This window comes from Malaclemys terrapin, chromosome 1, assembly GCF_027887155.1.
Source record: "Malaclemys terrapin pileata isolate rMalTer1 chromosome 1, rMalTer1.hap1, whole genome shotgun sequence".
Lineage (NCBI taxonomy): Eukaryota > Metazoa > Chordata > Testudines > Emydidae > Malaclemys > Malaclemys terrapin.
In genome coordinates this window covers 59,092,024-59,114,929 of record NC_071505.1, presented here as the reverse complement: position 1 = coordinate 59,114,929, position 22,906 = coordinate 59,092,024, and the positions used below count along the sequence as shown (strand labels likewise).

Below are 22,906 nucleotides of genomic sequence, written 5' to 3'. Positions count from 1 at the left end.
CTCTTGTATTAAAGACAAGATTGGGCCCCCATTTTTTAATGAATTTTTACTTGTCAATTTTAAGATAAAAGATTGCCTAAGTCAAAAGTGGTACTTTTAATTTATGGGGAAAATATTGTTACAGTAGTGATCTACATTGGGCAATAATGTCATGGCCTATACCTTGACATTACTTCCTATTCTTAGTTACTTTTTTTTTTTAACCAATGAGTCAACAGTGTCTCTGTCTTAGTGCTCTCTTTGGATCTCAGGGTTAGAGTACAAATTTGTTGCCCTATCAGGAATAATTCAAACAGGGCTCAGCCAGTATCTCTAATCTAACAAATCCAAGATACATCTTAAAAAGAAACAACAGATTGTGAGTTTTATGAATATCTAGTATGAAACCTTGGATTTGTTTGTTTGCTATCAACACGAGCTGTTTCAAAGTAAAAAAAAGAAGAGCAGATCATTAATGTCAATCTGCCTGTGTGGTTTTTTTATTTATTTTTTTCTATCAAGATAAAATGTTGTGTGCTATCTTTTCAAATCAATGAATTGCAAATTGAAGAAAGCAGGGATAAAAACAAACTACAAATTGATGCAAAATCATTTGCAGGCATTTCCTAGCAATATATTTTAAAATGATTTAACTATGTGTGTGATTTTAAATGAAAATTACTTAATTCTGTTTTGTAGTTTGTTTGTTTGTTTGTTTGGTGTGTGTGTGGTTTGTTTTCAGTATTGGGGCCTGTTTCCAAATTCTTGGTCCACACTTGGACTGTAAAATCTTTAGGACAGAGATTGCCTCTTATTCTGTATTTATACAGCACAGAGCATAACAGGGCTCTGATTTGATTACGGGCTCTGGGCACTACTTAAATACTACTAAGATATCAATTATGCCATACTGGAATTGTGAACAAGAGCCAAAATGTGTTCTGCTTGTTGTTGTTTTTAATCAGTATTGCTCAGGTATTAGTCAATAGGAGCTTTTAGCCTGATTTTCAAAAGTGTTGATCATTTGTCTATTTTGGTAGCTTAACTATGGATTTAGGAGTCTAATTTAGGGGACCATTTTTGAAAAACGTTGCATTAGTATTGTCCATGAACTATATAAGTTAGGGAATATTGAATCACATTAGATAAAATATGCTTTCTTCATAACCACAAACTTTTGTCCAAAACTTGCACTAAACCTAAATGGAACCCTTTGCAGGTCTGAAGAAATTTGGTTAATTCACATTTTCCTCATTATTTTAAATGTTCACATGCCTCTTTTTTTCAGAGTTCCAGGAGGAACTCAATGCACTGAGATTTGATCTGAAGCCCATTGAACTAAATGTGAGTCTTTCTATATGATTCAGGCTTTGGATGAGGACCTTAGACTGAGATATCAAAGGTATTTAGCTGCCTAACTCCAGTGGGATAAATATTTTGCACAGGCTGCCTTTGGAGATTTTATAGCTTGATCAAAAATAGCAAGTAAGGAAAATCTCATGAGAAAATCTCCCATCCCAGTTTCACAGACACCAGAGGTCTGAATAATTTGCATACGTTTCTAACTCATTACAGAAATAAACCTCCAAACCTTTTTTAGTTTACCCAGCACTATTAAAATACTGCATATTCACACCATTTCTGGTGCGAGATCTCTTTATAACTAATTTCTGAGCAGATTAGAGAAGTCTAAAGTGTATCACACTAATAAATCTTACCTCCTGGAATCTACCACATTGGATTTCTAAAAATTATAATTCTGGCATCTCATTCTGTGACTATTCCAAATAATTTGCAACACTATGTTGAGGGTGGTGGCTGGGAAGCTGAGTAGCATTTTTTTTCATTAATGCATCTTATGAGGCACTCCATGGTGCCAAGAGTCAACTTTTCATGACCTGAACATTACATACTGTATGGACAGGAGTCTCACAACATGCCCTGCTATATTTCATTTTTCCCAAGTTTAAAACAAAGGACTGTTTCATTGTTGTATCATTGTGACCTGTTGCAGAGAATGTCACTCATCCAAGTAGCCAGTAGAAATATTACACATTTTACATGCTTGGATAGTTTCCCAACATGTCCACTGTCAAAATGATGAGGGTGAAGAAGGTATGCACATGAAAAAAGACAAGTAGTTTAAAGGGCTTTCTTGCCTCTTTTAGATGCCATAATTATACACTTGGGACAGATGCTACCAAACTACTGGGTAGGGTCAGTAGTATGTTTTCAGAGCACATCTGGGTTTTGGTGACTCACTTGAAATCTGGGCATGAAGAACCCCAAATAAGAAGTCTTTGAAACCCAATTTTAAAACTGAGTTTAATGAAGTAGAGTTCCAACTGTTCTCAGTGACATTGTTTTCCCCTCAGTGCTAAATTACCAATGTCAGATATATAGGCGACCTTAAAAAGGCTTTCTCCTCCCCCCCTTTTGACATTTTTTTATATTTCTAGGAATATTTCCATATGAAGTATCCATGTACACCTGTGAAAACCAACTGACTTCGGTGGAACTGTGTTGACCTAACAGTCCACTCAGAAATCCAAGTTTCTTATGGACTAATTTGGATGTTTTAAAAAAAGTTATAGTGAGCTATTAATCAATATTCTTCACTATCAAAGTGGTGTCTGATTTGTGCAATGTCAGGGGTACTGAAGGAAAGTTGAGGGATCTGAATAGTCTTTAAAACTTTCATAAGTGGTCAAGATATAAGGCACTTTCTGTGGGAAAATCCAAGGTCCCAAAGGGTTACAACATGATTCTAAACAAGTACTTGCTACCTTACAGGTCCCGAGACATCTTCAAAATTAGGAATTGTTCTTATTGCAAATGAAGTGTTTATTTTAACAATGAATATTATTAGCTGATTATTAGAGAGACAAGGTGTGTGAGGTAATATCTTTATTGGACCAACTTCTGTTGCTGAGAGTTGGTCCAATAAAAGATATTACCTCACCCACCTTGTCTCTAATATCCTGGGACCAACATGGCTACCACAACACTGCATTTGCTGATTATGTGACGTATTGGTTCATTATGTATGCAACTTATTTTCTTTGCTTACGCTTCTGATTACATCTTTGAACATAAAATTCAGTATCCGTGAGCTTCCAACGAGTTGCCACATCTTAAGCTAAAAGCAGTACTGGAAGTGAAATGCTGAGAACTACATGCCATTAGGTGAGAATGAGGCATTGTGAAAATAGCAAATGTTTTCATAATTATTGTTTTAAAGATAATTACACATGAACTGTATCTGGATGGCAGATTCTAAGACTGTGCACAGGAATTCTCTGAGTCATCCAGCTGTCAGGGGTTTGAACCCTGCACCTGAATAAAGGTGCAGGGTAATTACTGCTGAGACAGAGTGACAGGTGCGACTTATTAACAATCAGGACCATAAGAGGTTTGGAAGTCTTGCTCAGTGGGACAGAATAGCTTCTGTATGGGTAAGATACTAACAACCAATCTTAGGGAGAAACTTTAGGCTGAGATTTTCATTCTGTTGTTATTGAATTCCCAAAAAGCCAGTTCCATACCCCGGCAAGAGGGTAAGTTTGGACTGTATTCAGAATGGCCGTGATTCAGCAAGGGACTGAAGCGTATGAGTAATTCCATTGGCTTTAATGGGAGCACTCTTACATTTAGTTAGGAATGTGAGTGTTATCAACTGTGTGCAATAAACAGAGTTAATAGCAATCTCTCATTGGAGACAAAACAAAAAAAGCCACTTTGGACTCATTCCTTTATCTCAGTGATCCCAACTTCAACATTTTCATTCCTGTATTTTGAGCTCAATTCTTACTGTTTAAGGTGTATATTTTAAAATATTTTATTTTTTAAGAATCTGAGTAACATGGATGCAGTCTAAACAAAATGGACTCTAAACAAAATTCTAAATAATTTCTGATAGTTTAATTAATCTTGTCAGACTAAATAGGCTGTAGCAAAAGTCACAGAATACTGAATTTAGGTTAAATCAACCATAAAGTTCTAAAAATAAAGACTATGTGCTTTCAAGTTCTTCCTCTGAGGCATATTCACCAGTTTACTGTTTTCTAAAGTTATACACACTTGTCTTCCAGTATCCCATGGCTCCTCTGTCCAGCAGAAGATGCACATTGATAGCCTAGTGTTGTGCTGAAAAATCGTAACGATGTTGAATAATGCTCCTGAATTTAAAATAACCGACCTGAGTCTGATCTCGTTGACACTGTAAATCAGTACTATTTTCACTGAGGCAAATGGATCTACCAGTGGTACAAGAGGAGAATCTGGCCAATTGATTAGCATAGGTGATCTGGGAAAGGTTAGAAGATGACAAGGGAAACAAAACCCCACACCCACTCATTTCAAGTCTTGGCGGCATAGGCCCAGATCCTCAAAGGTATTTGGTGCATTGATTTCCATGGGCTTTAGCCACTTAAATACTGAGGATTTGGGCCATATGGAGGGGTATGAATAATTCCCATAATTATTAATGGGAGTTACATATATGTAGCAAGAGGAGACTATCACACCTAATTAATCTTTCTCTATTTTATGAGTATAAACAAATTTGTATGTATACATTCAAAGAACAGATAAAGCTAACATTCCTTCACAAACTTTACATAATAACTTTATTTTCAGTTTTCATTTCTTAAATTTCTTATCATAAGTAATTTTTCTTGTAATTCCATAAATATATATGGACAAACTGGACACATTAGTCTCTAATACAGGTCTGGAATAGGAGTTAGTGAGCAAGAAGAAATAAATATACATATAAATACAACATAATATAGCATATAAGCATTTGTACAGTGTTAATATACAGTATGAACAACAAAATATTGTCAACTCAAAAAAGCTTATTGAATGTAGACATGTTTATTATCAGCCTAACCATCTTTGGAATATGAATAGCACCTCTAACTAATAAATGATTGTCAAAAAATTTCTAGTCAATATGTTCAAGTAAAAAATGTACAGTATTGCAAATTTTAAAAAAATCTTGTTAGTCAATAAGAGTGGCTACTACATATTTAATTATTGCATAGCAAATTCTGTTGGTAGGGAACAGAAGTGGTGCATTTTCAAAGTAGGCCATGGGTAGAAAAGATCCAATGTCTCACCTATGAAAGGGTGCTTTTCACACACTACACCTCTACCTCAATATAACGCTGTCCTTGGGAGCCAAAAAATCTTACCGTATTATAGGTGAAATCGTGTTATATTTAACTTGCTTTGATCCACCGGAGTGCACAGCCCTGCCCCCCCCAGAGCACTGCTTTACTGCGTTATATCCGAATTCGTGTTATATCAGGTCGCATTATATCGAGGTAGCGGTGTATTTTGAAAATGTACTCTATTCTTTCTGATGAAACTTTCCCTTGGATTATATGCTAATGCAGTTTTTTCTCTGTATTGTGTACCTTCTGGCAGACTGAAACACATGTACAAAAAGATTACTCGTCAGAATGATGTTGTTTTAACTTTGACATTCATTAAACTTCAGTAAGTACTTGCTAAGGTTTTCTAAACTCTCAGTGTTGGCCCAACTTTTCAAGGTTCTATGATTCTCCTGGTGGCCTCAATTCAAAGGGACTTAATGGCCCTCAGCACCTCAGAGAATCAGGCCATCAAGGTATGGAGTACTTTAGATGAAATTGTACCATTTGTTCAGAGATCATCTATCCAGCGGTTCTCAAACTGTGGGTCGTGACTCTGCCCGCCCCCTGGGGGTCATGTAGTAACTTTGTTGTCAGAAGAGGGTCATGGTGCAATGAAGTTTGACGATCCCTGCTCTATAGAGTATTTCTAGAGTTAGATTATAAAAATATCCCCTTTTTAACAGCAGTTACAATACCCGATGATATTTTGGGCCATATTGAACATGTGGGACATGGTAGAACATCAGTGATATTTAATATTTCAATTCTCTCTTTGAATGAATTTCTAATATAAATAAAACCTAAAATTTAAAAATAATGAAATATATTCCTATAGAAAATGTTCATTTTCATTCATTTGTTGAAATCCTTTTTTTAATCCACCTACAAATGTTTTATTTACCAAGCACAGTATAAGCATATATATATATATATATATAGTGGGTTACAAACTGTGCTTGGTAAATAAAACATTTGTAAATGGATTAATATATATATATAAAAAATCCATAAAGAAATAAAACACATTCCAAATAGATATGAATAATGAAGACTATAATCTGCTGAAGAAAGGCTTAAAAAGAACTAGGTAACTTTCCTTTGGATTTAAATAAGATTTGTTTAGGTATTTATTTAAATATGCCTTTTACATTTAATAATCATTACTTACATAGACTACTAAAACAGTACACATTGTGTGAAAATTTAAGAACTGATTCATTAGGAAAATTATGTGGGCACCTGCTTTATGTCTTGTCACATAGCTAGTATTTGTTATGTTAGGACAGGTATAGATTGTTAACGAGTAGAAATAGTTAAGAGTAGATAGTTAAAGAGTAGAAATCTTGGCTCCTTTGAAGTCAATGGGAGTCTTGCCATTGACTTCAGTGGGGCCAGGATTTCACGCTCAGGGTCTGATCCAATCCCCTTTCTATGGGAGACTTTCTATTGACTTCAGAGGGATTTGTATCAAGAATAGAGTTGCAGGCTGAAAATAAGGATATCCTTGGAGGAAACACCATCTGCTCTGTTGTACAAAAGGTATGAAGGGAACTAACTGCACCTTGGACCCAGTTCTACTTTCTATGATCACTACCCTCCCCATAAAAGACAAATAACAAAGCAATATCAAATCCCTTATTATTTCTGAAATAAAGGAAGCATTGATTTCAAACCTGCAAAATGCATTAGTTTACTGTAACGTTCTCCCTTTGAGAAATGTGTAGTATATATGTACCAAAATTCCTGTAACCTGTTTCCATGACCTGATTCCCTCTATCCCAGTAATTATATATATGGTAACATGGGCCTGGTCTACACTGGGGGGGAGGATCGATGTAAGATACGCAACTTCAGCTATGGGAATAATGTAGCTGAAGTCGACTTATCCTATTTCAACTTACGTCCCATCCTCACGGCGCGGGATCGACAGCCGCAGCTCCCCCGTCAACTCCGCTACCGCCGCTCGTCCTGGTGGAGTTCCGGAGTCGACGGGAGCATGTTCGGGGATCAATATATCGCGTCTAGACGAGACGAGATATATCGATCCCCGATAGATTGATAGTCTGGATGTACCCATGGTGTATTTGATGCAAAAGTGAATAGGACACTTCATGCAGGTATGATACCATAGTGAGTATTAAAGTGTAAAAACCCATGCCAGTCAAGGGTCAAATCTTCCATGGGTAGTCAAATTCCTCAGCTGCTGGTCAACATTGCAAACACAGATTTCTGAAAAAACAACAAGGAGTCTGGTGGCACCTTAAAGACTAACAGATTTATTTGGGCATAAGCTTTCGTGAGTAAAAACCTCACTTCTTCGGATGCATCCGAAAAAGTGAGGTTTTTACTCACGAAAGCTTATGCCCAAATAAATCTGTTAGTCTTTAAGGTGCCACCAGACTCCTTGTTGTTTTTGTAGATACAGACTAACACGGCTACCCCCTGATACTTGACAGATTTCTGAGAATCTGGCCCTAAACTTGCAGTGTTTGTTTAAAATAATAATAAAATAAAAATATTACAATGACTGACTTTTAAAATATTTGGGAGGCTTTCTAATTAATTTTATAGGTTTTGTTATACATTTGCTAACTTTTTCCTGGGGCCATGTGCTTCTCTAAACTATAATTGAGAGGTAGATGATCGGAAAAGAACGTTTTGCAAAATAAGAATATGCAATTTATGCTGAAAAATATAGTCTACCTTTTTAATGCAAAGAAGAGGCATACGCTAATATCAAAAGAGTAAAAATAAAGACTATATAGAGAGCACATTTATTAAAATTGAAATGCTAATAACCAATAAAAGCTCCCTTTATATACCTGTATATGAGTAGAAAAATAGTTATCTATTGAGAAATTAGCAAAATGTGCCTTAATTCCATTTTTGTACTAGGCAAAAATGTTAGCCTAGTTTACAGCAAGGTAGTCTAAAAATAACTCACTGGTTTTGCTTACTGAAACCCTCAGGTATGCATCATGTCAGAGACAGAACTGATGGCTTATATGGTTTGTTATATATGATCTAAACATTACTTACCTCAGTCTCCTGAAGTCACAGCCCCCACAGGGAAAGTGTGGAAAGAGAAGTCACATAAGTGTTTTCTTCTGCTTTTTTATTTAAATGCCTAACAAAAGCCACAATATACCAGATACTACTTCTATTGTGATACATCAATGTAGAGAGAAAACAACAGAATGAGAGGGGGAAAGGAGAGGATGAAAATAAATGATGTGATATGTGTAGCTGAAGGGAAATAAAGACAATAAAACTACTAAACCTCAATGTTTCTTCTGTAAAGGCCAAAGAACAAGAGAGAACCATTATCTGTAATCTTTAGACCTGTTCTGCACATAGACTGACTGCATAATTAGGCTCCTATTTCTCCATGGTGTGGGGAGGACCATGTCTTCTGAGTCAATACTAGCAGCAGTCTCAACCAGGGCTGGCTCCAGACACCAATGTAGTAAGCAGATGCCTGGGATGGCCAACGAAGAGGGGGGCGGCACGTCCGGCAGTTCAGCAGCAATTCGGTGGCGGGGCCGTCATTCCCTCTAAGAGCGAAGGACCTGCCGCCAAATTGCTGCCGTAGAATGAAGCGGCGCTAGAGCTGCCGCCGATCGCGATTGCAGCTCTTTTTTTTTTGCACTGCTTGGGGTGGCAAAAATGCTAGAGCCGGCCCTGGTCTCAATGCAATAAAGAGAGGTGATATGGTAACAGAGAAAAAGTACTGCTCAAAGTCAAGATGAAGTCACTGCAGAAACTAATGAGCAGCCATGACAATGGGTGAGAGAGTGAAAGGGATGACAGGTATTACACATACTGACCATCTTGTTACACTGTCACACACATTTGTATTTGCAATGTTTTCCCCATCCCTTCTATATGATAGAAACTTGTAAAAGAATCTCAAAGGAAACAAGAGGAAAAGATTGTGCCCTTCTTGTTGCTGTCTGACCTGGTAATATGAAGGAAGCATCTAGTGAGCCGACCTAAAGCACTGTATGGTTTCTTACAAGGACATATTGCTAACCCATTCCAGTATGGCTAAGAGAGTCCTAATCTTCCATCTTCCACCTGATGAAGTGCATCTCTGATTTTGCAGAGCACTTGCAACAAAACTTGAAAACACCCTACTTTTCAGCCTTTTAAAAACTGCTGTAATAGTATTTTCAACACACACTATCACGTGTGTAACACCTTGATTCAATGTCCCATGTTTTGTTGCCTCATTAATTCACCATGCAACATTGTACATGAACCATTTGGAACTGACCAGCTCCCACTAAAGTCAATTGTACAACTGCCATTGACATCATCATTGGGAGCAAGGGTTGGCCCATTATGTTAACAGTGAGACAAATCTCTCTTATCCACACTGAAAATTTGGCAGGTATACCAGAGTCATAAAAGGAAGAAACTTGATATGAAATCTGGCCCTATTGAAATCAATGGGAGTTTTGTCATTGACTTCTACACTGCCAGGATTTCACCCTCTAAATGAGAGCAGTGTTTAAAATAATGACAAGGGAAAAGTTGGCTGATTGGGAAAAATAAGACCTTGCTGAACTCAACCAGGATAGTTCACAGTTCATGCTCTGTATGAGGAGGGCTCTGGTATGTGACTTCTTATGCCAGAAGGTGTAATATCAGAAGGTCTTTCTGTGAGTTTGGAGATAATCCAGAAGTGGAGACCGTTACAAACAGTTCAGTGAGGAGGAGATGAGAGGGTTCATGTGCATCTACATGCATTAAAAGCTTGAAAAAAAAAGCACTAACCTGACTCATTGGTGTGAAGTCTTTCTTTGTAGTTAAAAATGACAGTACAGAGGGAGGGAGGTCACAAAAATAAAAGGAAATTAACTGCATATGAAGATATGTTCTAAGAAGCTATCTAAAAATATAGCCATATAGTAGCATGGGAGAAACAGCACTGCATAGAGCAGTGGGTCTGATTCTCACACTACTTTAAAATTTCAGTGGTGTTATTCTTATATTAACCCGGTATAAGCAAGAAGAAGATGAGACCCAAACTGGCATGCACCGAGGGGCACAAACACTATGGCTGATATCAGACAAAAAGAGGCTGAGGTCAGCACTAACATAACTACTATAAGAGAGCAATTCCCACCTATTTATTCTGCGAACTATTGTCCAGTGCTGCAGGAGTCAGTTTCATCAAGCAAAGGGCTTGTCTATTTGCTGCCAATACTGAGAGTTTGCCATTCATAAAGATGAAAAACACCTTTTTCCTATAGATTACACCTTAGGACTTTGGTTAGTAGCTTTGTAAGGAAATGGAGGGAGAAAATAGTAATAAGGAAAATGACAAATGGCCCATTTGTCACTAATCATAGAATCGAAGGGCCTCATCCAGCAAGGTGCTGAGAGCTGTCTGAGATACTATACTAAGCACCCTTCACTTCCATAAATAAAGAGGGAGTTACTTAGCATTTCCCAGAATTAGGGCCCCCAAAAGAAATGGAGAATACTACAGAAAGTTGCTGATGGTACTGCTTAAGGAGTAAGGTACTTCTTAGCATAAGTAAGGATGCCACAATGTGGCCCCTAGGCACAGTTATACTTATTTCAATGTTTTGTTCTCCATGAAGCAAGGCAAGGCAGGGCAGGAACTGTGATCAAGCCCTGTGGTGACACAACTATAATAATAAATATACCTATCTCATAGAGCTGGAAGGGCCCCTGAAAGATCATGGAATTCAGCCCCCTGCCTTCACTAGCAGGACCAAGTACTGATTTTTCCCCAGATTCCCTAAGTGCCCCTCTCAAGGATTGAACTCACAACCCTGGGTTTAGTAGGCCAATGCTCAAAACACTGAGCTATCCCTACCCATTAAACAATTCTGAGCCTACTTTCAATCCAGTCCAAAGTGAGTAACAATAGGTATTTTCTCTGCAAGATTTGCTTGTATTGTGCATTAGACACAGCTGAGATTCCTATAAAATCACCAGATTTTTCTCAAAATAGTCCTGTTTTGCTGCAAGAGCATTGGTAAATGTCAATTTACATTTCTGTACAGCATTGGAAGTGGATTCAGTATATTACTGAAAACAACGCTGAGTCTTAAAGGGAACGACAAAGTGTTGCATCCGCTATGGCAATTCATTGTACATTAAATATAATAGCACGTCAAAAGAAAAACAAAAACCTGATGTAAATAATCAACATGAATATGAGTCCTGGGGCAAATCTACCTTAAATGCACACACATCTGCCCAATTTTTCACAGATTTCTTTCTTTATTTTATCTGAGAAATTGAGATTTCACCTTCTGCTTAGTTTACCAGTATATTTAATATGGTCACACCTTTCAGAGGTTAAAAGAAGGGCGGAGGGTCAAATTAACTGCACAATAGTATGTTTTCCTGAATCATGTGTGAGTGGTGCATAACCCGTTCATAAATGTTGCATGAATCAGACCCTTAATTTTCACAATTTCAGATGCATTTATACATAGGTGCCTCCCTTCAACATTTATGAATAGCAGCTTCCCTTACTCACCTAAATAAAACAGAAATATTTTCATTTAACACAGCATCACTTTGAAACTTCTGCAAGCCTGGAATTAGCTTTTAGTATTAGCTTTCAAGAGTAATCATAGGCAAATACCGTTTAGTATTTGTTTGTATTTTGTCCTCCTTTAAGAAATTTTTTTTTAATGTTTTCAATTGAAATTGAATATGAGTATTTATGAAATACTGTAGGTACAAGACCAAAATCCAATAAAAAAAAATGTACCACAGGCAGCGGCAATGCCAGGTCTCCCACCCTGCACTGCCAACATGTCTCAATTGTTTTACAGAGAGTTCAGTTTTTGGCCTTTCTGCTCATACACTCAACAAAGGAGTTAGTTTATGCTTAATGTGCCGGGTGGGTAGATGGGAATTGTAATGAGGTTATCTGTGCACAAGGACCCGAGGTTAAATCTTAAAATTCCTTTCACATAGGCTATCAAAGGATAATGACCTTCTGTGAATAAACATATGGCTGTGATTTGAACTAATTACTGATTGAACCAAAGCCCACTGAAATTAATGGAAAGACTCACTTTGACTTCCCTGGGTATTGGATTAGGTCGCTAGAGATAAAAAGCTGAACCATTCCAATCCCCTGAACCAGTTAGTCCCTCTTGTTAATTTAAGTCTAGGTATCTGTTGAATGAAATGGTAACTACCCTTACAACCTATGTACCACTGACATGTTCATCTTTATTTTTTTTAATACAAACAGCTTTTTAAGCTAATTTGGATTAATGCAGCCTGAGTGTTCTCATAGTTCAAAATTAGATGTTTAAATATGTAGCTAGCTATCACTGGACAAAACAAACACTTGTATTTATTATAATGAAACATTTATTGCATTTTAGCAATAAAAAAATCTACCTTTTTTATCTTCTAACCTTATCTTTTACACCCACATTGTAGTTATATGTATAAATACATCCTTTTGATCTAGTGGGCATACATTATAAAATGGGCAGGCAGTTTCTTATGCACTTTACTCAGGTCATTTCAGTATTTTGTCTTCCTTTTCGGCTCTTGACCCATAATCTGATATCCTTCTTTAATACTAGAGGCCAAAATATGGTGGCGGGTAGAAGTCAACAGGCAGGCCAGAGGGTTAAGACAGATGGCTTCTGTAACAAGACTAAACAGATACTGTTGCATTAGAAGTTATTTTGGAACAAGATAATTTGTCATGGAGGACCTTAAAGTTTAACTCTACCTGACCCGTACTGTCCATAGTTACAGTTGGAATGGACTCATGCGCATGGAGTCGCTGTCTCTGAAATCTAAAATTCTCATAACTAAAATAAACAAACAAATAAACAGTCGATGATAATTTGTCTGGAATCTTGGCTTTGGCAAATGTCTGTTCTCATCCAATATTGTGACTGATCATTATTACTACAAAACCTGGCCTGTAACTTGACAAAATACTTGTAATGGAAGTAAAAAACATTGACGTCTGAGCCATATTTCATATTAAATATTAGTTTCCCTTTCTGAAGAATCATTGAGTACTTTGTCAGCCCTGTTGGCAGCCTCCTCATTCTCATTGTTGGTCAAAGGTTCTGCTTCCTTGGGATCAGCATTCTTTAATGCTTTCTGTTTTTCTTCTTCTAACTTCTTCTCTTTTGCCAAAAGCCTGTAGTTGATGGCATTGCCGATGAACAACCAAATACTTGCCACAATCACAATCGATCCACAGACAATGTACATGTATTTATATTCTCCAGTTATATCCACTAACCAACCTGAAAAACAGAAACAATACAAAACCACACTTGAAAATATTCCAACTGTAGACAGAAATAAATGCCAGGTCCTTCCCACAGGTATTATCAATAAATGTCCTGCATTAAAGTATTTTCAACACTATAAAAGGTGTCCTAGATTGGGCATTTTCACAGACAGATGTACAGTGGAGCTGTAACAAATTTTATATTAGTTAGACTGGCAGCTATTGCATTCATTATCTGTAGTAAAATAATTGAGTCTAAGGAAGTAGAGTCTAGTCAACAATAGTAGGTTGTATAATTTTCTATTCAGATCTGTCTTTTTTTTCTCCTCCTCCCTAATGTCTTTCTACTGTTGTTTTGGAATGGATGTCTAGCACTCAGTGGGGCTGCTTGCAGACAAGAGGCTGGAAAGGTGTCTGCCTTCTCAGCTGCTGTCACTATGTCTCATTGTGAAGCTGCTATTTGTGCTCCACTTATTCTGTCCCCAAAGACAGTTTTTTTCACCTGGGTGTGCAGACACCACTGTCATGAAAACTGAGTTTCAAACTCTGAAAACTGAGTTTCAAACTTGTATGGGTAATGCTTACTCCCCCAGATGGATCAGCAGCAGCGAAGATCAAATGTGGGACCTCTGTATCTTAACACGTGAGCTTCTACCATCTGAGCTAAAGGAACTTGCTCTGTTAGTCGAGGTTGTATCAGACTTGTCAATCTCTAGTTGACCTTGCCACTACCAGAAGTGGAGTGCCACAATGAGCAAGCATGACTTACATGCATAAGCCATTTGGATCAAAGAAAAATGTATTCTGACTACCTTTTCACACTGAGTCATTCTTGTAATTCTGTTGCATTTTCTAAACTCTAAATTAAAAGACAGGCTCCCAATACAGCAAAGCACATAAACACATAATTTAAGCACGAGTAGTCTTATTGAAGTCAATGGGATGATTAACATAATTTAAGTATGTGCTTAAATGCTTTGCTGTATTGGGGCCATAATACTGACATACCAACTAGATCTGGTCAAAACTTGGAATTTCTGTTCTGTGGGAAACTCCAACATTTAAAAACAATTTTTCCAAATCAGAATAAAGTTGAAAAATTTCCAATATCCTGCTAAATGAAATTTCGGGGGGGAGGAGGAATTTTTGAGTCAATTTAAAGGTTTAGTTTCTATATTGATTAATCTATATATTTATAATTTTTGTATATTTTAAAATTGTGTTTTAATAATTTTTATAATATAACTTGCTAGAAAACAATAGAATATATATAATTTCAAAACAAAAAATTAAATGTTTCATTCTGATAAGGTCAAAATGTTTGACTTTATCAAAATGTTTCATTTAATTTTTTTCCATTGGAAAAGTGTTCCACCTGAAATTTTTTGACCTGCTTAAATATTAAATTTAAATACATTTTAAAGCATTTAAAAGCAGTAATGTTTTATCTAATGCAATAAAACCTTTGAAGATAATGCACAGTGGTTACCCTTTATAAAGTTAGTAGTTTTGCCTTAAATAAATAGAAACGTTTACCTCAGTATTGGCAGTATTCCCTATGCTTACTACTTAGGAATACTAAAATAATTTATATATTGAGATTCTAGTAATATAGTACTATAAAAATATTGATATATTGTTGCAACTGAGGTAGATAATCCAGGCAATTTGTTAGTTTTTAATGGTGCCAGTCTCAAAGAATTATTTACAAAAATTAACTTAATGTTCATGCATGAGATCATCATTATACTTTAATAGACCTGAACAGATCAAAACTGGAATATGAGCTTTTCAATATATTCAAGTAGAGAAATTAACAAAGGTGACCTGATTATATCCAAAATGTATCCCTTTAAAAAAAAATCCACATAACAAATATAAGAAAAATAAATAGCTGTATACTTTTATCACTTCATTAATATTAGATTTAATATTAATATAGGTTTCAATGTTTCAGGTGACTGGATTTTATTAGTCGTAGACACAGTCCCTCCACTAGGTGGCATTCCAAGTGTCTGTGGCTAGGTCTACACCACCCGCCTGAATCGGCGGGTAGAAATCGATCTCTCAGGGATCGAATTATCGCGTCTCGTCGGGACGCGACAATCGATTCCCAAATCGACGCTCTTACTCCACCAGCGGAGGTGGGAGTAAGCGCCATCAATGGGGAGCTGCGGAGGTCGATTTTGTCACCATCCTCACAGCGGGGTAAGTTGGCTCCGATAGGTTGAATTCAGCTACGCTATTTGCGTATTTATATATGCATCATTTTAGTTTGGCAGCCATTGGTTAGGGAAATTAGGAACCATTTTGTGAAGTAGCACCTACAGAAGTAGCTTCTTTGCTATGGGGAATGAAGTGGAGTCCCATGAATATAGCCAATTTGAGAGAGAGGGAGCTGTGCTGACCAGGAGGTAGTGGAAGCACCACTATGGAAGAGATGCTTTCAGCACTGCTAACTGCCTAGTAAGGCACATGAAAAGTAGGACTGGGTGGCTAGCATTGAGAGCAAATACCATCTTACCATATCTTATCTATGTATGTATCTCTACCTATATAGCGACATACATAGCCATGATGGCCATACACCATATACACACAGGCAATATAAATCTGCATATAAATCTAAATCTGTGATATGCCAAAAAAAAAAAAGTAATGTTATAAAAGTAAATTCAAAAGAACAAGCGGTGAAAACATGACAGTTCTTGTGGCAACATTAACTAACATGCGCACGTCTAGTATTAGATAAATATAAATAATAACTTAAATATTCACAGCCAGCCCAGTGGCATCAGAAAGGATAATAAAAAAGGAATCCTTACCTCCTAGAGGGGGGCCTAGGAGAACAGGGCAGCACTCCACAATTGTGACAAGTCCCACAGCACTGGAAAACCTGGCTGCACCAACGAGATCCATCAACGACTCAAAAAGGATACTGCTAACCATTCCAAAAGCAAATCCAAAAAGTACAGCATATACCACCAGGCCTGTATAGTCCTCTGCCAGTGGGCACATGATATGACAGATGCCATTGTACAAGACAGCAAAACTAAAGAAGTACTGGATTTTTGGCCGGATGTATTTGGAGTTTGCTACAAGTCCCATTGAAGGCCTAGCAAACATGTCTACAAAAGCTAGAATAGAGAGCAAAAAAGCAGCAGAATATTCATCAATTCCCTTGTGTTTGGCATAAGGAGCCAAGAATACTATTGGGGCAAAGAAGCCAACAAACATAATAACATTTCCTGACAAATAAACCAGAAACCCTCTGTGTTTAAAGAGGGACAGATCTAAGTATTTATTCACAGTTTGCCAGAATGACTTCTTCTTGTTATTCATGTGTAAGGCTGAATCTCCTGCTCCCTTCTCGACATCTTTTTTCACAGGAGGGACTGGTTTTGGTCCAACAGGTCTCATAAGTGACCCAGCCACACAGCAGTTCAAAAGAAGTCCTCCCAGAATGAGAAAACTTCCTTTCCATCCAAATGCATTAAAGAGGAATTGATTGAGAGGTGCCAGTGTGCTTAGAAACACTGGACTTCCAGCCATGGCCAGTCCATTAGCAATGGGCCGCTTCTTATAGAAATACTTGCCAATCATAGTCAAGGCAGGCTGCAAGTTGAAGGCTAAGCCAAGACCTAAACAACAAAAGAGCACAGAGTTATTGCATGTAATACATTGAAAACTCTTCACGATAAGCAGACAAAATCATTCAAAAAAGCTAAAATGCCATTCAGAAATTCCCAATGAAGATTAAACACTATCAGCACTGGAAAATGAAATGTGGTTTCACTGCTTTCCACACATTTTAATGTCACCACTATGTCACACTCGAGTTCTGTCATTTCCTTGTATTGCGTTGCAATACTCAGAGTAATGTTTGAGCAATTATATAGACAATGGAGTGAAAGAGGAACAATGGTCTCAAGACCTTGAATACACCATTTTTGTATTTTACTAAGCTGCAACACAATTCTCTCCTGGTTCATTTCACAAAAGTTATTAAATGTCACCTCATCTACAAAAGAGAGCACAATATATTTAGAAGTATAAATCCACTGGCTTTTATCCCTCTATCCCTTTTAAAGGTTGAACATGTATCCAAAGTAAGATGTAAAATGATTAATAAATAAAGATTTTGCAGGAAATCCAGCCCCACATCCACAGCTTTGGAGGTCCTGGTAGTGGAATCACCGGTTAAGTGGGAATTGCACTGGGGTGGGAAAGGGGCTGTGTGGGGATGCACAACCCCAGATCCCTGCCCAGCAGGGCACAGGGGTGAGGCAGAGTTGGGCCAGATGTGCAGTCAGAGGATCCACCTGTGGTCCTTCTCCTTGGGTGGGGATACACTAGAGCTGCAGAGTTTTAGTAGCAATGCACCCGCTATGTAGTCTCAGAGGACGGATTCCTTCCCTCTTCTCCCATGGGCAAACGTACTGCCTAGCTCACTCCTTGGGCTAGGTAGTGGGTCCCTGCATTTGGCTCTTAAAAAGTAGAGACGTGAGGTCTTAAATAAAACAAAACAAACAAGAAACCCACCACACTCAGTAAGAAAGGGTTCTTTCAAAATGATTAACTTCTACTCAAGTCAATTACAGATAAACATAAGCTTTGATGTAGTGACAGAATAAGATCTCATTTGTATATTCCATGCTTCTATATGACCTCTAATCTCACCTTCTTTCTTTATTCAAAAGAGATGCTTTTAAAAAATTAGAATCCCTTTGGTAGTGCGGTAATTTAATCTAGTGGGCTTAGTATCACTTTAATTCCCACCCTTTGATCAGTTCTAGAGCTTTGGGGATTTAGCATTTGTTTTCAGACGGGAATATTTTTTATTCTGGGGACAGCTGGACCCTGCCCAGAATACTATTTTGCTGGATATGGATATATATATTTTGTGAGCCTACAGAAGCTTAGTATTAGAGTTTGCATATCTACTAGACCTGTACTCATCTCTGCTGTTTTATTCAAAGTATGGTATGATTGAAGGCTAAAAAAAAAATCAATGCAAAACCCAATACAAATGATTCTAATAAGTGCTGTCATGAGTCAATCAATTCCAGTATTGTAATTATAGTGCAGTACAGTATGGCAAATACATAGGGCATTTATTGAATAAAATAATCAGAGGTTCATGAAATATCCCAAGCAGTAATTTAATATCCTAAAAATCAATTTAAATGAGTACAGTTTAGGATAGCTAAAATTAACTGGACTAGTTACCATTTTTGAGCTAGTTACTTACCTCCAACAATTCCTACACATATGTAAAGCTCCAGGACACTATTGCAGAAAGAGGAAGCAATCATTCCAAATGAACACAATACACCTCCTGCCATCATCACTGGCCGGCAACCATATTTGTTCACCAAGACACTGCTTATGGGACCTAATGGCAGGAAAAGGATAAATTATCCATCATGCAGTGATAAATATATTTGCGGTTGAGTGTTTTCAGTGACTAAAAGTACCTCCTGTGAGCCTGACAACACAAGAACTTACATATTAGAAGTCCAAAGGAGTACTCACTCTTCCTGGGAGTATCCTGTGGTCATGGAAGTGGATCAAAGGATGTAAGACATGAGTGCAGCAAGCTTGTTAATTACAATTCTCAGAGAACCAACAACGGGCCCAGTCAATATAGGTTTTGGGTATGCAAGAAATGGAGGATTAGGCCCACTGTCTGCAGTCTTGTTCAGAATTTCAAACGGAAGGAATGGTTTCAGAGTAGCAGCCATGTTAGTCTGTATCCACAAAAAAGAACAGGAGTACTTGTGGCACCTTAGAGACTAACAAATTTATTAGAGCATAAGCTTTCATGGACTACAGCCCACTTCTTCGGATGCATCCGAAGAAGTGGGCTGTAGTCCACGAAAGCTTATGCTCTAATAAATTTGTTAGTCTCTAAGGTGCCACAAGTACTCCTGTTCTTTTAAACGGAAGGAAGTTGTTTAATCAAAACTATAGTTAACAGAGCAGAAGAGATCTCTAAATGAGTCAGATTACAACATCTTTTGATAGGATGAAAGCTCTTTCTGAACTCCCTATAACTGCTGCTTTTGACTAGGGCAACATACTTATGTCAATGGGACTACTCACTTGCTTAAAGTGTTGAAGTGGAGCATAAATAACTGACAGCTGAGATCTATTTTCCTTGTCCAGATCTGAATGAGATAATGGACAATATCATTCTGTTCTGTAGTCTGAGCCTTCTGAAGTATGCTTGGTATAATGGCCTAGAAACTGAAAATATGGCAACAAACCTGGTTTTTAGTTTCAAATGAAATTAATTCCAGTGTAATTTTGTCCATCCCAAACAAAGGACCAGCATGTAATCTGTCATGATGTGCACTGTATGTTCGTTAAAGGCCCACAACAGGAATAGATGGTGTGTGGCATATCAAGATGTCAGAGCTGCTTGAGGAAGCTTGCACTACACCTGATTGTACTATATGTGGCCCTAACCAACATTAACAGCTTTACTTTTGTAAGCACTATATTCACTCCATTTAAAAAACATAGTGTGTGTGTGGGGGGGTTAGATTTAGAACTGGTGATAAAAGAGACCGGATATAAAGTGAAATGTCAAGCATTACATTTGGTTTTACTACAAATCATTCTGGTTTCTACTGTGTATTGGGTCCAGTACAAATTTCCCATAATAAACACCTAAAGAAATATACATCAGCATTTTCATTGGCAACACAAATCAAGTTCAACAAAATTGGAGATATGTATTGTTTGCAATATGTCCTAGTTTGGGTCCAAATGTTTGATCTATCTTAAAACTGATACTATTAGTGATGGGTTAGGCCCATACCATGCCATCGACATTTTAAGCATAAGTCTCAATTGAAACTGATGGAAGCAGGTTGACCAGATAGCAAGTGAGAAAAATCAGGACAGAGGTGGTGGTAATAGGCACCTATATAAGACAAAGCCCCAAATATCGGGACTGTGCCTATAAAATTGGGACATCTGGTCACCCCAGATCAGTGGTTTTCAAACTTTTTTTCTGGGGAACCAATTGAAGAAAATTGTTGATGCCCGCGACCCAACGGAGCTGGAGCAGAGGGGTTTGGGGTGTGAGAGGGGCTCAGGGTTGGGGCAGAAGGTAGGGGTGCATGGGTGAGGACTGCAGGGTGGGGCCAGGAATGAGGGGCTCAGGGTGAGGAAGGGAGCACTGAGCTAGGGTATATATATACATCCGAAGAAGTGGGCTGTAGTCCACGAAAGCTTATGCTCTAATAAATTTGTTAGTCTCTAAGGTGCCACAAGTACTCCTGTTCTTCTTCTTGAGCTAGGGTAGGGGGTTGGGGTACAGGAGGGGGCCAGGGCTCTGGGCTGGGGGTTCAGGTTCTGGGGTGGGGCCGGGGATGAGGGGTTTGGGGTGCAGGAAGGGGTTCCAGGTTTGGGAAGGCTCAGGGCTGGGGCAGGGGATTGGGGCGCAGGGTTGGGGCACAGACTTACCTCCGGCGGCTCCTAGTCAGTGGTGCAGCCAGGGTGCAGAGGCAGGCTTCCCACCTGTCCTGGAACTGCAGACAGCGCTGCATCCCGGAAGCGGCCAGCAATGAGTCCCACTCCTAGGCGGAGGTGTGCAAGTGGCTTAGTGTGACTCTCGCCCGCAGGCAGTGTCCCGCCAGCTCCCATTGGCCGTATGCTTGGAGTGGTGGCGGCATGCGGGGCACCGTGGCCCCCTGCCTAGAAGACGGACCCACTGCTGGCCGCTTCTGGGGCACAGCGCAGTGTCGGAAAAAGTAGGCACTAGCCTGCCGTAGCTGGGCAGCACCGCCAACAGGACTTTTAACATCCCGGTTGGCAGTGCTGACCAGAGCAAGGCAATCCAGTGCCTGATATGCTGCGACCCAGTACTGGGTCACGACCCACAGATTTAAAAACACTGCCCTAGACGGAAGTTTAGTTTAAAAATCAATGGCATGATACAGTCCTTAGTTTGGTTAAACACACTGAAGTCTGGATACTTTCCAAAAGGTTTCTAGCACAGTTTTCAAGTGATTTGGATGATAGGCCTTCTCATGAGATATTCAATACTTTTCATTTCTGGTCAGGTCAGAAATACTTTGGGAACAGTTTCCTATGTGATAGATTGGCATGTCTTCTTTCAGCACTAACCATAAAAAGAATTACTGAGAAGCGTGGACTTGAGAAGTCAAACTCAAAGCTTTGACCAGATACATCTTGCATTGTGACCTCAAGCTTACTGAATTTATGCTCTCATGAACCATGATCTAACCATGAAGGTTCCTATAGAGAACATCCTTTTGCCAGTCGTGGGATGTACAACTCCAGGAAAGAACCATTGTGGCACTCTGTATCTCAAAGCAGCACCCTAAAACCCCCATATTCACTGCTGTCATGTAATTATGATATGTTTTGTACAAAGTATGCCTCGTGAGGTATCATCTTAAAAGGCTTGATCTGTTGAACATTAATATCATGTTGGATTGCATGTGCTATCATTGAATGTGAAGTTTTATGACGTTTTGCTATGTGTGTGTTACTGAAATATGTTGTGAGGTTGGGAACACCTACAACCAGCCTTTTAGGTACTACAATGGAGTAGCCAGACATGCTGATAGCCTATTAAAGGGAAATTCACTTGCCCAAAGGCCATCCCAGAAGACTTTTCAGAAAGAGCATTTAGACAATGGAGGCTGCTTGACCAATGGGGGCGGACCTTCACGTCATAGATCGTTCCAGCAACCTGGAAGAAACTATAAAGAGGGGAAGTGACATCATGACTTGGCTTCAGTCCCCCACAACTCAACCCCTGGAAACACATCTTGAGGACAAAGACTTTGAACTGGGGACAGGTGGTTCCAGACTGCAGCAGAGTTCTAGCCTATGTATCGAAGATCTGTGACCTGTTTATACCATCTATCAGGGTGAGACACTGCTTGATTCAAATCCTGTTCAGTTTATAGAACTCAGATTGCGAATTTACTTTTATTTATTAGATAACCAACTTTGACTTCTATGCTTACTACTTATAATCACTAAAAATCTACCTTTCTGTAGTTAATAAATCTGTTTTCCATTTTACCTAAAACAGTGTGTTTTGGTTGAAGCGGTTGGGCAATATCAGCTCAGGTTACAAAGGCGAGTGTGTGTCCTCTCCATATTGACTGGGTAATAAACTTACACTGGTCAGGCTTCTAACAAGGACAATATGGCATATTCCAAGGTTGCTAGGCTGGGGAACTGGGGGGAATTGGCTGGAGCCTCTCTATTGTTGGTTTATGAGTGGCTGGGAGAAGCACTCATGTAACTCAGTTGGATGTGTCCCTGCCTGTGGAGGTCTATGTCAGTGCAGTACCTGCCAGAGGTTTGTCACTTGTCACAGCATCACAGTGTGAGAGGGATACCCCAAGTTGGTGAGACAGAGGGCTCAGCAGTCCCACAGTTCAGGTTGCACCTCAGGAACCCCATCACAACCATCATGCTAGGAGAGAGGGGGAGAGGTGAGCACTCA

General features: G+C 38.7%; 1 protein-coding gene across 4 annotated transcripts in view; it reads right to left on the bottom strand.

Moving 5' to 3' along the window:
* Positions 1–7,509: 7,509 nt before the first annotated feature.
* Positions 7,510–22,906, bottom strand: part of SLC16A7 (solute carrier family 16 member 7) — a 137,434-nt gene continuing 122,037 nt past the window's right edge. For all 4 annotated transcript variants that reach the window (XM_054025206.1, XM_054025214.1, XM_054025229.1 and 1 more), the window contains 3 exons: positions 18,659–18,802; positions 16,233–17,048; positions 7,510–13,420 (listed from right to left, as the gene is read on the bottom strand). In XM_054025206.1, coding sequence (XP_053881181.1) covers positions 13,149–13,420; positions 16,233–17,048; positions 18,659–18,802 — 1,232 coding nt within the window. In that variant the 3' untranslated portion in view covers positions 7,510–13,148. The remainder of the gene's footprint in view (positions 13,421–16,232; positions 17,049–18,658; positions 18,803–22,906) is intronic.